General features: G+C 43.9%; 1 protein-coding gene across 4 annotated transcripts in view; it reads right to left on the bottom strand.

The window, feature by feature from the left end:
- Window positions 1-15,856, bottom strand: part of DOCK9 (dedicator of cytokinesis 9) — a 214,996-nt gene that overhangs the window by 143,915 nt on the left and 55,225 nt on the right. For all 4 annotated transcript variants that reach the window (XM_044913528.1, XM_044913529.1, XM_044913526.1 and 1 more), the window contains one exon: window positions 7,568-7,579. In XM_044913528.1, the coding sequence (XP_044769463.1) occupies window positions 7,568-7,579 (12 nt within the window). The remainder of the gene's footprint in view (window positions 1-7,567; window positions 7,580-15,856) is intronic.

Here is a 15,856-nt window from a genome sequence, read left to right as displayed (position 1 = left end):
AAACACGACGAATTAGATTAGCTCTTTGCACACACACAAGAGACCCATTAAATCCTAGAACTACAAATATATCCTATGCCAAAGGAAAAACTGCCCAGAACACTAATTAAATTTGAATGAAAAAACACGGAAGGATGAAAAACCCCACCAACCTATAGCCTAATCAATGGTTTTAACTCATCTGGGGAAAGAATGAGCCAATAGAAGGAATGGGTCTTACATAAAGCAGAGCAATTTTGTCAGCGTCTTTATCCCCATTTAACAGGAGAGACTGGAATCTACCAGCTGGGCCACTGGGGCACCATTAACATTGGACTTGGCACCAGTGAGGAGTCGTCGCTTCGTGTCCTCAGTTCCCAAGGTCTTCCCACTCATTGCTGAGTCCATCCTCCCCAATTCACTTGTTTATAATGTGATTCCCATTTAGACTTTCCTAATGAGAGAGAGATGACACAGCAATGAATGTATTCTGATCGGCTTATTAATTCTAGTTCTCAAGGCTCATAATTAAATAGCATTTGGTTTGTTCTCTCGTGGGGTTGTCTGCTACAAGTCAGGTCTCTGAGCCCAAACAACTCTGGTCACACTGAACAAACTCAGTTTCTGGACTTGCAAAGCTAAGATCTGATCCCAGACCTTGGTAACTTATGAACCACGGCCGATGAGGCCGCGTCTGATAGCAGCTGGTCAACCTCTGACTCCGTTATCCAAGACTTTCTGGCAGGCGCACATGCCACTTTCTCCTATCGCACTGTGGAATCCTCTGAGAGCAGGAGACACATGCCCCCATCTGTGTCTCTGTGCTAAGTACTCAATAAATGTTTCAAGAATGAATGAACAAAATAGTCAATGAAGACAGAAATAGGTCTCTACCAATAATCATCCATTACTTGTATATAATTTTTTTTCTGTTATTACAAATAGTTCTCTGGTCCATTATGAAAACTGAAGTCTTCCCTTGAAGACTACAGCATGAGTGAATGCTCTATTTTAATTTCTCCATAGATTCTGTTTATTAAAACTTGCATTTGGGTAATAGTCTACTGTATGCCAAATTGATTCACATTAAATTTCTGCAGTTTTATTTATCTGGCTTGTAACAGAGTCTCAATCAATACCTGGAGATTTATACTCAATGAACACTAACGCCCTCCTCACAAGTGAACTTAATTTTCTTTTTCATGGTTGTGGTATTCTCTTCTTTTCTATCCGTTAAAATCATATTCCTGCTAAAAAAAAAATGGGTCTGTATCCACTTTATATAAATCAACATCAAGGTGGACATTCAAAGAATATCTGTCCCATTTCTATGTTTGGAAATGAATTATTTCCATTCTACTAAGAAAGCTTAGCAGCAGCGTTCTCTAAGTAGCTTTCCGCACTTGCAAGGGGGAGGGAAGAAACACTTCACACTGTGAAGTGTGATAAGATCTGCAAATTAAATATAAATGCAGCTAGCATCTCCGACAACCACTCTGGATAGAAATCTCATAGCACAAAGCACAATTTAAAAATAAAAGCCCTGGGTGTGCCTGAGTGGCTCAGTCAGTTGAGCATCCAAGTCTTGATTTTGGCTCAGGTCATGATCTCAGGGTTGTGAGATCAAGCCCCACATCAGGCTCTGCACTCAGTGCAGGGTCTGCTTGTCCCTCTCCCTCTGTTCCTCTCCCCACTCTCTCTCTCTGTCTCTCTCACTCTCAAATAAATAAATAAATAAAATATTTTTTAAAAATAAAAATAAAAGCCCTCTTCTAGCTACTATAAGAGTCTAAATTATTTTCAGTCAGTTTCTGTTACTTAGGTTTAATGCTGGTAGTCTTTGACACAAAGAGATCCTTAATTACCTTGGCCAAGTATGGACAGGAGTCTTACAAGGAATTCCAAAAAATGTCAGGAGTTACTGAAAAGAAAAATTTAGAACTGCTACAGGAAGAGAAAGGGGTGAAGTCCTCGCCCAAAGGGCTCAGAAGATGATCCAAGGACATGTGAGAGCCCAGGTCAATCTTCAGGAGACCTTTTTTTTTTTAATGGAATGAGTTGAAGGAGTTCAGAGTTGCCCCCAGACCTGAATAGAAACAGCAGAACTTGTAACTATCTCCAAGTCTAATTTGGAAGAACAAATTTCAAATAGATAAAAACCCTTTTTTCTCTCTTGGTTGAAATGACTCCCCCCAGAGACTGGGGTCACTTCAGCGACTATGAGGCATAGCCCAGGGTGCTTGGCCCAGGGAGGCAGGGCCGTGGGTCACCTGAAGGGACAGACAGACATACCATACAGGCCTGATCTGGGCCAGCCTTGGGCCTTCCTGGCACTTCCTGACCCTCTTCTTTATCACTCACAGCTGTTCCCCTGATGGCCTGCTACAAACCCTGGTCTTCATCTTCAGCTTGGAATCTCTCTCTACGAATGGAATTCCTGACCCCAACCTGGCTCTGTCCTCCCTCCATCAGTACCAGCCAACCCACCACCCTGACCCCACTGAAGCTGGGATACCAAGAAGCTCATGTTTCAAACCGCAAGAAATGTGAGGTGAATAATTTAATTCAACTTCCTGTGGAAGAATCTGAGAAGTGATATTGGAAAGGGGTTTGAATGGAGAGCCAGGAAACCTGAGTCCTCATCTGAGTGTGGCCTATTATTAGCTGTGTGATCTTGAGGGAAAGTTTTAACTTTCCACATCTATAAAATAGAAAGTTTTCTAAGGATCTCCAGGCTTACTGTGTAATTTTAAAATTCCACAGTTCTGTGAACAGGGAATTCTAAGTCTATCTGTCTCAAATGACTTATTATCTGAGTGCTATGAGGTGCTTTGAGAGAAACTAAAAGACATCCAAAAAAATAAGACGAATACTAGGTCTGCTTTGATTGATTACCCCATTTATTTTTTTAGGAAAGGAATCCTTGGATTTGAGGGAGGGAAGAGTCACTCTGTAGACTTAAATAAATGTAGGGTGAGTGGTAACAGAGACATGCTTTTGTGTCATTGTTTCTTTACGGTTCTAACCCTCTCAACCCATATGGTATGGGACTTTTTATTAATCACTTTAGAATGGGCATTAAAACCCTAACAAAACAACCCTCTTAATTCCTGGTGGGAAGCATGCATAGCCACTGCTGTTTAAAATACCCTATTTTATAAGATTTTAATTAAGAGACTGAAACAAAAGGCCCACCCTTCCCCTGGGGAAGAACAATGAGCTAGAGACAGGATCCCAGAGAAGTGGGTGGGCTGCAACACCAGCCAGCTGCAGGCTTCCACCACCAACAACTGTCTCCCCATCTCTCCTGTTCAAAGGAGCATACGGCTGGGAGTGTCCTCCCTCAGACAGAAAAACAAACATCACAGGCAGCCCAGAAGGGAGTGCAGGCCTTGAAACAGGAAGAGACGGCTCCTCCGGTGTTCTAAGCAGAACAGCTCTGAAGAGAGGGGAGGCCACAGTGCATCAGCTGAGACACTGAATGATAACAGGTGAAGGCCTTCAGGAGGCGGAAACTGGTCTGTTAGGCACGTGGCTGCAGAATGTCAAAGAGTGCAGGAAATTTCCTAGGTGCCACCTTACCTCTGAGATGGGCTCTGAGGCCTGCGGACGGCCTGAGGTCAGACACGAGGGCCCAACACCCACTCTGACAGATGATCTGCTGGACAGGGAAGCCCATCAGGTCTCAGGGCCTGGGTCAGCTCCCACCTACCCTCAGGCAAAAATGTGGACTCTCTCTTCCCCACCCTGTTTGTAATTCCATACAAAGCATCCTGTGCTTGTGTTCATTTTTGTGTTTGTTTTAATTCACATAGTAGAACTATGGCCTCAGACCTTTGAGGGCTTGATGCATTTGCAGAGAAAGATCTTCCAGGAGAAGGACAACCGTGGGGTGTGGTAGGAGGTAGCCAAAACTCAGTGAGGGGAGGGAAGTGGATGGCGCCAGAAATCAAAGCCCAGGCGGTTGAGGGAAGACAGCTCTTCGGGCTGGCGTCCCTCAGCCTGGCCCATCTCCTTTACTAAGCAAGTAAGCCCTGGGTTGAATTTATACTGTGCTCAACTGGGCCAAATGGACAGAGTCCGCTTCAATGTTCTAACGTTATCCTGGATTTTCAACTACTCCCTGTTAGACAGGCAGCTCTCAATACCTCCTTTCTTTGGTTTCTAGGCCTGAGCCAGACTGCAGGGAACCTCACATGTCTGGGGAGTTGGGTCCCTTTATATCATATGCTGGACACGGGCCTTGGTTGCATTTGTCTGTGCATGAAGCATTACTACGAGAAACTCTGGGGACTTTACTGTGACTTATCAAGCACAGCGTACTGGAGCCTTTCCAAATGTCTGGCAGTGATATTTGTTTCAGAACAGATGACTCGCTTTGGGAGGATTTAGCCCCAAGCCAGGCTGGAAACTGGGCGTTTCCAACATCTCCTTGCGGAGATCATGTCTTGGCGACTGACTCAGTGTTCTATTAACCTCAGAAGATCCCATTTTCAGTTTCCTGAGATCTCTCAATGTCCAATTCATTAATAATTAAGAAAATGGACAAGGCATGGTACAGGACAAGGGTCTAGAAAAGGAATCCCATTTAGGTTTCTGGAGGGATTTAACAGAAAACAACACTCAAGGAACCCAGTAAAACCATGCTGGGGGCCGCCTGTCCCCACAGCCCCTCCTCACCAGCCCCTGCAAGCTCCCCAGGCTCCCATCCTGCACCATCCCTCTCTGCTTGCTCAATAGTGCCGCCCTGTGTGACGTCAGTGACTTTCCTTGCTGGACGTCCCCACGAAAATGCACTGATGTACGGTGCTCCTGTGTGCACCTGGTATGCCCAGCTCCCCTCTATCGTTCCTCTTACGCATTCTCTGCCAGTCATCTCTCTAAAATTTTCATCTGCTAGCATCAGGCCTCAGCTTAAATCCTTTCCATGACTCCTCATTGCCACCAGAATAGAGTCCAAGCTCCTCAGCAGACCCAAAGACCTTGGCTGAGCAGCTCTAATGATCTTTCTGGACTCACCTGCCCTTCTTCAGCCCTGCAGCACATGGGGACTTGTGACTCCCTCATGTACGAGGCCACCCACCTGGCTGCAGAGCTGCTCCCACCACCCACGTCTCCTACCAGCCTCGAGACCCACGGACTATGCTGCTCATCTTTGCTTTTCCAACACCCAGCAGAACATCTGGCACAACGTAAATGTTTGTTGAGTGAATGGGCAGTTGAGATTTTAAAATGGGGATTCTTTTATTCAATTGTAAGATCACTCAGGGTTCCAAATGAGACAGTGTCTCAGAACTGCTGAGCCATCAGGTAGCTTCTGTCACCACATAATGTCCTGTTTCCTAAAGTGTCACATGCATTTATAGGTGTCAGTAGACCTTTGAGAGTCATAAAAATTTCATTCTGCTAACCCCCCAAATTATATATTACATAACTTTCCAAATGCAGTAAACTATAACTAAATAAGTTAAATGTTCAGGACCCTTCATGACCAGACTCACCAATTAAGTTCAGTTTTTAGAGATTCTATTTGGTTTATGTTTGGCTTGGTTTGGTGTTAAAAAGATGCTTGGTTTTAGTCACTCTTAAGTACCACTTCACGAGAAAGAATGGTGGGGGGGTAATCCAGAAAACCAGGTCATTTGGTCATTTGGGGGACAACTGGCAGGTCCAGCTTCCCCATGAGTAAGGGGCTCAACCTGTTCCACATCACATGACTGCAAATCCTCAAAAATGAATGATGTTACCCCGAAGGAAGGAGGCTGCTTCCTAGGCCCTCAGCTCTCTTCCTGCCAACTGACGTCAGCCAGGGGTGCAAAGAGCTTCCTTGCACGGTGCTGTCTCTTTGGATTCTCGCATATCTATGAGAACCTAAATTTTAGGGCAAATGTTTTCTCTGAACTATAGACTAAGAAAAGTGAGTTTTAAGAAGGCTTCTCATTTACCCCAACACCCAGATTAATAACAGAGAGACCTGGGGCTAAACTTCAGGTCACACGAGTAAATCTTGGGTCTAGAGCATCTACCATCCCTATGATGGATTTATGTTCCACTTGGTAACAAAACCTTGAGGAAGGTATAAGCAAGCACAGTTTCTTTTGTTTTCTACTTATCTGTGTATGGCTCTGTAATCTTTCTCTAGAATGCAATTTTAGTTGCTGAAAAGACCATACCTTTCTTTGTGTGAACACCTAGCATAGTGAATATGCTTCATGTTAAAACATGGCCATTATTTACATATTCCAAGATATTGGTGAGCTCTCCTCGTGTTCTCCTCATCACTCAGGAGTACGTTGCACTGATGCACCAAGGACGATTGCTCTCAAATCCCTCCATGCGTTTGTCAGCACCACCACCGCTGCGCTGGTCTTGTCAGAGCATCGGGCCTCAGCACATCAGTTCCTGGGATGCCATCCAAAGTCTTATTTTAAACACGGTGGAGCTGAGATTATGCTCCACAGATAAAACACTAAGCAGATGGAGAAGTCCTGACTCGAGGACCTCTGACATCAGGGGATTTCGCTGAACTTCCTTATTCTGTCCTCTCTGGATCTCATACACACACTCAGCACGCACGCTCAGGCTGATGCTGGACACTCCAAGCAGGACACACCTGACAGTATCTAGGCTCTGCCAGGCAACCCTGGCAGGAAGAGGCAGAGCAATGGACACAGCAGGACCCACAAGTTGTAGGAACCACAGAGATTTTGAGCTTACTAATATGTTCAATGACATCTGGTAATTCTGAGGCCAAAACCTAGATTTTCTCTTTAGGGACTCTTTGTTCTTGTTTTTGCATGCAATCCTACCATGTCTCCTTCTCTTCTACTCCCCCGATCTGCCACCTTGACAAACTTTTACAGTTATGAATAATTATAAAGATCAATATTCAATGAATGTAGAAATAGAGTATAAATAAATCTCCATGTGCTTACATGGTCTTAGGATATCACCTTTGCTTAGAACTTTGTCTATGTGTGTCTGTTAGTCATGTTTAATAACCTAAGACAAATACATTAATCACATACATAAAACTGTCCTCCTACCCCTCAATGCTTAGAAGTATGATCTGTGCTTACCCCTTTCTACCAATTGTGGGACATTTACCATTCTCTCCGACCTATTTAAAATGTGAGCTAAACATTATTTCTTCTAAAAAAGCAAAGAAGATTTGAGGGAGGGAGGGAGGGAGGGAGTGTGACCTGATGCGGGGAGTACATGCATACAGTGCTGGACTACGAGTTTATCCAGTATCTTTTATTCTACATAAGAGAATCAACTCTTAGACCCATTGATGCAGGTAATGTTATATGCCTGTGTGTGTGTCCTATTTCATCTAGTTATTTACGTAATCTCAACTCCCTACTTGATCATAAGTTTTCCTCAGCAGTGTGCAGTATTTCTTTCTTTTTCTTTTTTTTAAAGACTTTTTTTTTTTTTTTTAAAGATTTTATTTATTTATTTGAGAGAGCGAGAATGAGAGAGAGTACATGAGAGGGGGGAGGGTCAGAGAGAGAAGCAGGCTCCTCGCCGAGCAGGGAGCCCGATGCGGGACTCGATCCCGGGACTCCAGGATCATGACCTGAGCCGAAGGCAGTCGCTTAACCAACTGAGCCACCCAGGCGCCCCTAAAGACTTTTTTTAAAAGACTGCTTGTGTTCCCTCTCTCTCTGTGTCTCTCTCTGTCAAATAAATAAATAAAATCTTAAAAAAAAAAATAAAGACTTTATTTATTTGAGAGGGAGTGAGCAAGCAAGCCCAAGGTGGGGGGCAGGGGCAGAGGGAGAGGGAGAAGCAGACTCTGCACTGAGCAGAGAGCCCAACGTGGGGCTCGATCCCAGGACCCCGAGATCATGACCTGAGCCAAAGGCAGACACTTAATTGACTGAGCCACCCATGTGCCCCACTGTGCAGTATTTCTAATAAAAATCATGTAATACAGGATCTGCCTCAGTGAAAAAAGGCTACTTCCCTTACCAGGCGCCGTGTGGAAGAAAATGGCTAACATGCTTTGTAAACACAGAGATCAATCGGACAGGATTTTATTCTAATGGTTTTGGGGCGGGCACCAGAGTTCCCTGAGTTACCCAGCTCCCGGGACACTGTCACATATTCTGCAGGAATGTCCCCACGCCCCAATATAACATGGAACACAGGTCAATCACGTCCCCTAGCATGTATGCCGTGGAGCACGACATACACCCTCCACTGATGGGTGAATGGACCTGCTCTGCCTGTAACGGAGCGTGGGGACCCAGAGGGCCAGCTGTGGTCTTCCTCTCTGACCACCACGGTATCACATGAGCTGAACCTCACTGAGGAGAAGCGGCAGGCATAGCCAGCTCATCCTCCGGTCCCACAAGGCTGCCACCTTCCTTTAGAAAACATGGCACAAATCAAAGTTAATTACGGTTCCTCAATATATTGCTGTTGGTTGCTGATGGAGAATCCAGTAGAGAAGCTGTTACTCACAAGTAATTTTCACCCTCACCTAAATAATACTGAATTGGCACGGTTCCAAGACTGATATTTCTTTAAGTTTGTTGAGCTGAACAAAATTTTAAACAAATTAAGGAACAAAAGTGACAGTCAAGGAAATAATAACAACCAAGTGTTCCTACATCACTTGCTTTTCCTGTTGCAGTTCCAATAAGAAAGAAAGGTTACAACATATTTTATCTTCAAGGGGCCCAGGGATGCATCTCAAGCTTAGATTAAATGCTCAAAATAGTCATCTGACCAGCTATGCCTATAACTTATTTCTATTTGACTTTAGGTATCATCTGGTTCAACAGCCCCAGTGGTTGGGCTGAACTATTTCACATCTTTACCTTTCCAAATCTCTATCAAACTGTTCAGTGTTTTGCTACATGTTGATTCACTTTACCCACGAGCCTTCCAAGGTCACCCTTGCCATGATCCATGCTGCCTACCAAACATCTCCCTGTGTCATCGCAAACACCAAAACGCCCCTTCTCCAAGCGCCACTTTACATCCCTCCCATGACCCCACACCATGCATTTCTGCTCGTTCACCCACCAGGTCCTCCACTATCTTCCTTTCTCAGTCCAACATCGACCTCTAAAGACTCCACACCCGGCCAGGAGTCCATGGGAGGCCATTTCAGGACCTCGAGTGCTGTAGTTTTGGGCCCTGCTGCTACTCCCCACCCCCACACATACCATCTTGCCACTATAAGCCCCCATCCTCAGTTTTCTCTTCTCAGTTCTCAAGCACTGACATTCCCAAAAAGGCTGTTTCCACCAAAATGTTAGATGGAAGGGGCCCACTCTTGTTGGTGATTCATATATTCTCATTCTCTCTCCCTCTCACTCATTCATCCCACTCGACAAGTATTATTGAATTCCTGCCCTGTGCCATCTATTTCTAGGTACTTGAAAACATCAGTGCACAGGACTAATACCCCTGCCCCCACAGAGTTCACATGAATAAACATGTATGTTAGAAGTGGATAAGCAATGTGGTGAGAAAAAAATAAAACATAAATGGGACCGGGAAGGCCCAAGGGGTCAGGCAGTACGGAGTCGGCAAGGATCTCACTGACAAGGTAAGATTTGGCAAAAGGCTTTCAGGAGGCGGGAGACAGCTGGGTAAAGAATTCACTGGCACAGGAGAAAGCCTGAGCAAGGGCCCTAAGGCAGGAGACAGCCCGGGGTGAAGGAGGAGCCCCACGGAGGCCAGGAAGACAGTCAGGGAGGTCATGGGTGGACAAGACCACAGCAGCCCTTCAGGCCATGATAAGGTCTTCACTGAAGGACTCTGAACACAAGAGTAACATCATCCGACCTACCTTTTAAACTTATTTTTAAATGCTCACTCTGGCTACTCTATTAGGATAAACTGGAAGGGGTCAAGAATAGGATCCAGAAGACTTGACAGGAGGCTCTTGCATTAACCACGGCATGAAAGGATAAGGGCTATGGCCATGGTTACAGCAGTGGAGGAACTAACCAATGACTCTTACTGTCACCCCCTCTTCATCCTATTCCCTAAGTTTCCAAACCCTTCTTACCTCCCCCCTCCCCCACTGAGCTGCACCTCCCCTGAGCCAGCCTGACACTGGCCCCTCAGCCCAATCCACTCTAAATTTCTCAATAGCCAATTCTCTCCTTGCTGTTCAGAGATGGAACTCTCTCTCCTTCTTCCCCCAAAGACCCTCAACTCCATCCCCAAGATCCCCAAAGAGTCCTGTTTCTTTCTTTCTTTTAAGATTTTATTTATGGGGCGCCTGGGTGGCTCAGTTGGTTAAGCATCTGCCTTCAGCTCAGGTCATGATTCCGGGGTCCTGGGATCGAGCCCCCACAGTGGGCTCCCTGTTCAATGGGGAGCCGGCTTCTCCCTCTCCCTCTGCTGCTCCCCCTGCTTGTGCTCTCTCGCTCTCTCTGTCAAATAAATGAATGAAATCTTAAAAAAAAGAAAAGAAAAAAAAGATGTTATTTATTTATTTATTTATTTATAAGAGAGAGCATGGGGAGGGAGGAGCAGAGGAGGAGGGAGAGGGAAAGAATCTCAAGCAGACTCCCCACTGAGCGTGGAGCCTGATGCAGGGCTCCATCTCATGATCCTGAGATCATGACCTGAGCTGAATTCAAGAGTCAGATGCTTAACTGAGCCAACCAGGCAGCCCTGCAAAGAGCCCTGTTTCAAACCACATCCCTGTAAACCTGACATCTTCCATGTCTTCCCCATTCCTGGACTTCCCTTCTTAGCTCATTCTCTCGTTTTCCCAATCCTGATAAAACCTCTTGTTCTTACTCCGAGCCATGACGATTCCTTCTCTCTGCTACCATGTAATATGAACCCCTGTATTCCCACCTGCTTATTACTTCATCAGCCCTGGCCAGAAACTATCTTCACCGGCAAAGATATCCTAGGTATCAACTCCCCCACCTCATCAGGAGGAGCACAAGACTGTCTGCCCTTTCTGCCTACCTTCTTCAAAGTCTTCTGTCTTCCAGGACCCTGCAGTCTCCTGGAGAAAGTTTCCAATTTTCTGTAACTGCTTCCCACCTCCCTCCTTCCTCAGTGAAGGTGCCCCCAAGATCTAGTTCCCACAGAGGCACCCCCATGCTCTTGGCCTCTGGGCCACTGACTCACATTGCTATGAGTGAGCCCAGATCAATAACCCCCACTCCTCTCTTAGACCGAACTTCTGCATTTCCAACCACTTAAAAATTCTTTGCACCTGGATGTCCCACTATCTCCAACTTAATAAATTCCCATGGGACTCGATCTCTCTCATGATACTAGTCACATTCTCCTTCTTATTAGAAACATTAGGTAATTATCTCTTCTAAGTTTTGAGCAATTTGAAAGCAGGAGCCCTGTCTCATACTCTAAGCATCTCAGGAGGCTGAGTCCTTTGCACAAGGAGTAGATCTATCAATTATAAGCTAAACAAATACACTCTTCAACTTGACTGATCAGTTCTGTCCAAAAAATAAGCTTTTAAGACATATTTGATCATGAAAGTATGATCTGTTCTTGTTTTCTGTAAAAGTCATTACTTAAAACTAGAATTAAAATTCTCATCTCCTGAAGGTCTGGCCAATGTCAATTCAGAAATATTATTTAACCAGATCTTATTCAGGTAGGTTCAGTCCTGGGCATGAACTAGTATCCCAGAAACCACAATGTTCACAGAAAGTTACATTGTTGGCCACTGAATTCCCTCTGATAAAAATTTCGAGGAATTTATCAAAAGAACATTTTTCAATAAAAAGCTCAAAACAAAGTACCAAGATTATTTTTTTGGCAACATATAATAAAAAGTGAGGACAAAACAGTGTGGAAAGAATTTTTTCTTTTCAAAAGGACAGATGGGAAATGAGATCAGGGACTTCCAGGCCCTTTGTAAGTAGCAGGGCTTGGCTTCCTTTTCAGGTCAGTGGTTTGTAGATCATTATCAGTCTCATGTAAGTAGAAGAGGAAAAGAAACAGAGGAAAAATAAAAATCAGGATGTTATTTAAAGGGAAATGGATTAACCACATTTTTCTATACAATGCTGAGAACATTCTAGGATTCTCCTGTATCTAAACATTTCCAAAAATGAAAATTTCTAGGATTGCCCATTACTAATAATCTTTCCTCGGTACACCTATCTTTTGTTTTAAATTCCCTTGCGAGGGAATATGATGTTGATACTAAACCATGAACTATGCAGGAAGAGCACCAGAGAAATTACTCCTCACCCTGACTTTGAACAACTTTAAGGATGACAATAATTTCACATCCATGGAGCACAGAAATCCTGCAACCATATGCTCTTTTTTTTTTCAATTGTGGTAAAATATCCATAACATAAAATTTACCATTTAAACCATTTTTAAGTGTACAGTTCAGGAGCATTAAGAACACTCTCACTATGGTGCAGCCATCACCACCATCCACCCACAGAACTCTTTTCATCCTGCAAAACCGAAACTCTATACCTATGAAACAGTAACTCCTCATTCCCCCAGCCCCTGATCACCACCATTCTACTTCCTGTCTCTATAAATGGGACTATTCTAAGTACCTCTTGTGAGTGGAATCATTCAAAATTTGTCCTTTCTGATCGTCACATTTCACTTAGCATAATTTGCTCAAGGCTCACCCATGGGCCACATGGGTTCCACCTTCTGGCTGTTGTGAATAATGCTGCCATGAACATGGGTGCACAAGTATCTCTAAGTCTCTGCTTTCAATTCCTTTAGGTACATCTCTGGAAGGAAAACACAAATTCTGTCCTTGTTAGTTCATACCACACCCCAAACACTGGTTTTTGTGAAATATAAATGGTATCTATAAATTGCCACCAGCATCCTTTTTGACTAATTATTACCTTTCCCACAGTCCATCACTTTACATAACTGCACACACGTTAGTAAGCTTGTAACAAGCCAGGATATAAGGAGCTCTCTAGCAAGCTGCAGATTCAGGGGAGTGATGGCAACAGTTAAGGACGTCAAACCGCCGGGCACCTGGGTGGCTCAGTCAGTTAAGCGTCTGCCTTCAGCTCAGGTCATGATCCCAGGGTCCCGGGATCGAGCCCCACCTCGGGCTCCCTGCTCAGTGAGGAGTCTGCTTCTCCCTCTGCTCCTCTCCCTGCTCCTCTCTCTCTCTCTCAAATAAAGAAAAAAAAAAAAATCTTTTTTTTTTTTTTTAAGATTTTTATTTATTTATTTAACAGAGATAGAGAGAGAGCACAAGTAGGCAGAGCGGCAGGCAGAGGAAGAGGGAGAAGCAGGCTCTCCACTGAGCAGGGAGCCCGATGCGGGGCTCGATCCCAGGCCCCTGGGATCACGACCTGAGCTGAAGGCAGCCGCTTAACCAACTGAGCCACTCAGGCACCCCGAAAAAAAAAATCTTTAAAAAACCACCAGCATCAGCCAGTAAAGGACTTCCTCCTAAAGGAGAACGGTGACTGGAAGTCAATGGCCAGGCCCACGTGAGGTTCTAGGCATCTGATGAGAAGGGGAGCAAGCCTGGGCGTTGCCCTCAGGTGTGCACAGATGTGTCATTTCTTCAGCAAAAGTCAACTTACATTTCTTGATCTAAAACATTCTAACAATAAAGAGGTTAGGTGGATATGAGGTGGGTGGGAGGACAGAGATTCACACACACAGGGCCTGAGCCTTCACTGGGGTCACAGCACAGGTGGTGACACTGGACCCAAAAGGCGTAAGAAGCCGTTAGTGAAAAGCCCAAGACAAGGTACTCAGGTATAACTATATACAGTGTGAACAGTAAGTATTAAAGGGCTTAAGAGAATGGGGGAAAAATCACTGCGGACTTGAACAACATCAGAGGACAAGGGATGTGAAGTGGCCTCGGAAGGGTGAGAAGGTTCTAGAAGGAGGGAAGAGAAAAGAAGGTATTGCTGGCAAGGAGAACCATGAAGCCAATGCAGAGACAGAAGAGAACATACTCCAAAGCATGGGGCTGATTCTGAAAGAAGAAGCGCAGTCAGCTAGTGAGGGATACATCAGCCACACACACACTCCTGCCCCTGGCCCTGGCAGATAAAACTTTACTTCATAAATATTCTGAGAGCCGAGAACTGTCCTTTTGCCTTTTTAAAATCCACATTGACTCCACGTCTCTCAGATTATTTTGTCCGTTTCTTTTAAACACTGTTCTCCCACCCTTCAGCAAATACATTTTACCAAAAAAATCTTCTCTACATAAGACTCATGTTCAGAGAACACAGGAGTCCTTGAAAGCTCATCAATATCAGGGCGCCTGGGTGGCACAGTGGGTTAAGCATCCAAGTCTTGGTTTGGGCTCAGGTTGTGATCTCAGGGTTATGAGATTGAGCCATGCATCAGGCTCCATGCTTAGCAGGAGTCTGCTTCAGACCCTCTCTCCCTCTCCCTCCGCCCCTCCCAGCCCCCTAAAATAAATAAATAAATCTTAAAAAAAAAAAAAATCTGGCCAGGATCAACATATGTCCTGCTCTAAAACTATAGAAATGTTTCATCACTATCCATACTTATGTTTTAGTAAATTATCACTCTGAATGCATTTGACAGAACTTTGCACGAAGTTCTATTAATAGTTAACTAATACTGTTTAACTAGTAAGCATGGTATTGCAAATTAACCCCCAGCATGCATTTTGCTCACAATTTGACCCACTTCCTAACCATCTTGCTATTTTTTCCATATGAGATACTTTCACCTGATCTAAGTGTTCCCTCTGCCTCTAATAATACGAGGATAGTTCCTTATATTATTCTATTCTGCCTAAGAAGAGAGGGACAAACAGAGGGAATCTGTGACAGTTCTAAGACATTTTGCTCATTCAGCTAGGTAGACAGTTATTAAAATCACCACGACAATCTAACGAGAAAGCACAGGGTAAATGGCCTTGCCTAGTATATAGGCATCTCCGGGAAAACAAGTAACAGCATCCAAATTTAAATGGAGCCCATGCTAATTGCTGTGATAGGGATCAAAGCTGAAATTCAAGCTCCTTAATCTTTGGGAAAAACTTCCCGAAAACAGAAAATAACTTGCTTATTCAATCCTGGCCAGCAAAACGTCAGTGAGTTCTTTGCCTTTCCTAGAAAATTTGTGCCTGGTATCTCCAAGGAAATAGTTACAAGCAAAAGGGACAAAGGAGTTTTTCTGAGAGTTTCAATCATCTGGTTCTACAACTGTAAACATCCAGGCTCCTTGTGCCTGGGGTAAAAGATGATACTAAATTAACGGTATCTTGTTTCTTCGGTTTGTTTGCATCTTAAATAATTTTATCTCAGGCTGCAAATACAACTTTGCATTCTAGGTTGCAAACACTGGATAACTTTATTACTCATACCAAGAAGAATACATGTACTTCATGCTCAGAGAAACTTGAGATAACCTTTAGCTTCCTCGGAGCACACTACAGGAAACATGTGTCAATGTGAAGTCTAATTTATAATCATCTGACTTAACTTCTCATGCTAATAAACTTATTGCCAAAATCACAGGCGAAATCATTCTGAGGCTTCCATTTATGTTTTAGCTGAGTAGTCTATTCATGCAATGAGGTTTTCAAAGCATCCTATTTTGAGGCACGATCTGAAACCACTTATCAGTGGAAGGTACTTTGGCAGCAGCATCACATGGCCAATGCCACTTCTACAGCATTCCTTATTTTTCAGGAAAGAATTAAAGGAATAATCATTTTCTTTAGATGTTTCCTTAACAAGTTAAAAAAAAAAAGTGAACATTTGTGAGAATTCCCACCTTTGTTGTAAACTGGTGGAAATTTGGTGTAAAAAAAAAAAAACAAGGAATATAATTTAACAATTGTTTTTTTGTTTGTTTTTTTTAAAGATTTTATTTATTTATTTGACAGAGACAGAGACAGCGAGAGCAGGAACACAAG

The sequence above is a fragment of the Neomonachus schauinslandi genome, chromosome 3, assembly GCF_002201575.2.
Source record: "Neomonachus schauinslandi chromosome 3, ASM220157v2, whole genome shotgun sequence".
Classification (NCBI taxonomy): domain Eukaryota; kingdom Metazoa; phylum Chordata; class Mammalia; order Carnivora; family Phocidae; genus Neomonachus; species Neomonachus schauinslandi.
The sequence above is the reverse complement of the archived record's forward strand: the minus strand, read 5'-3'. Positions and strand labels throughout refer to the sequence as shown.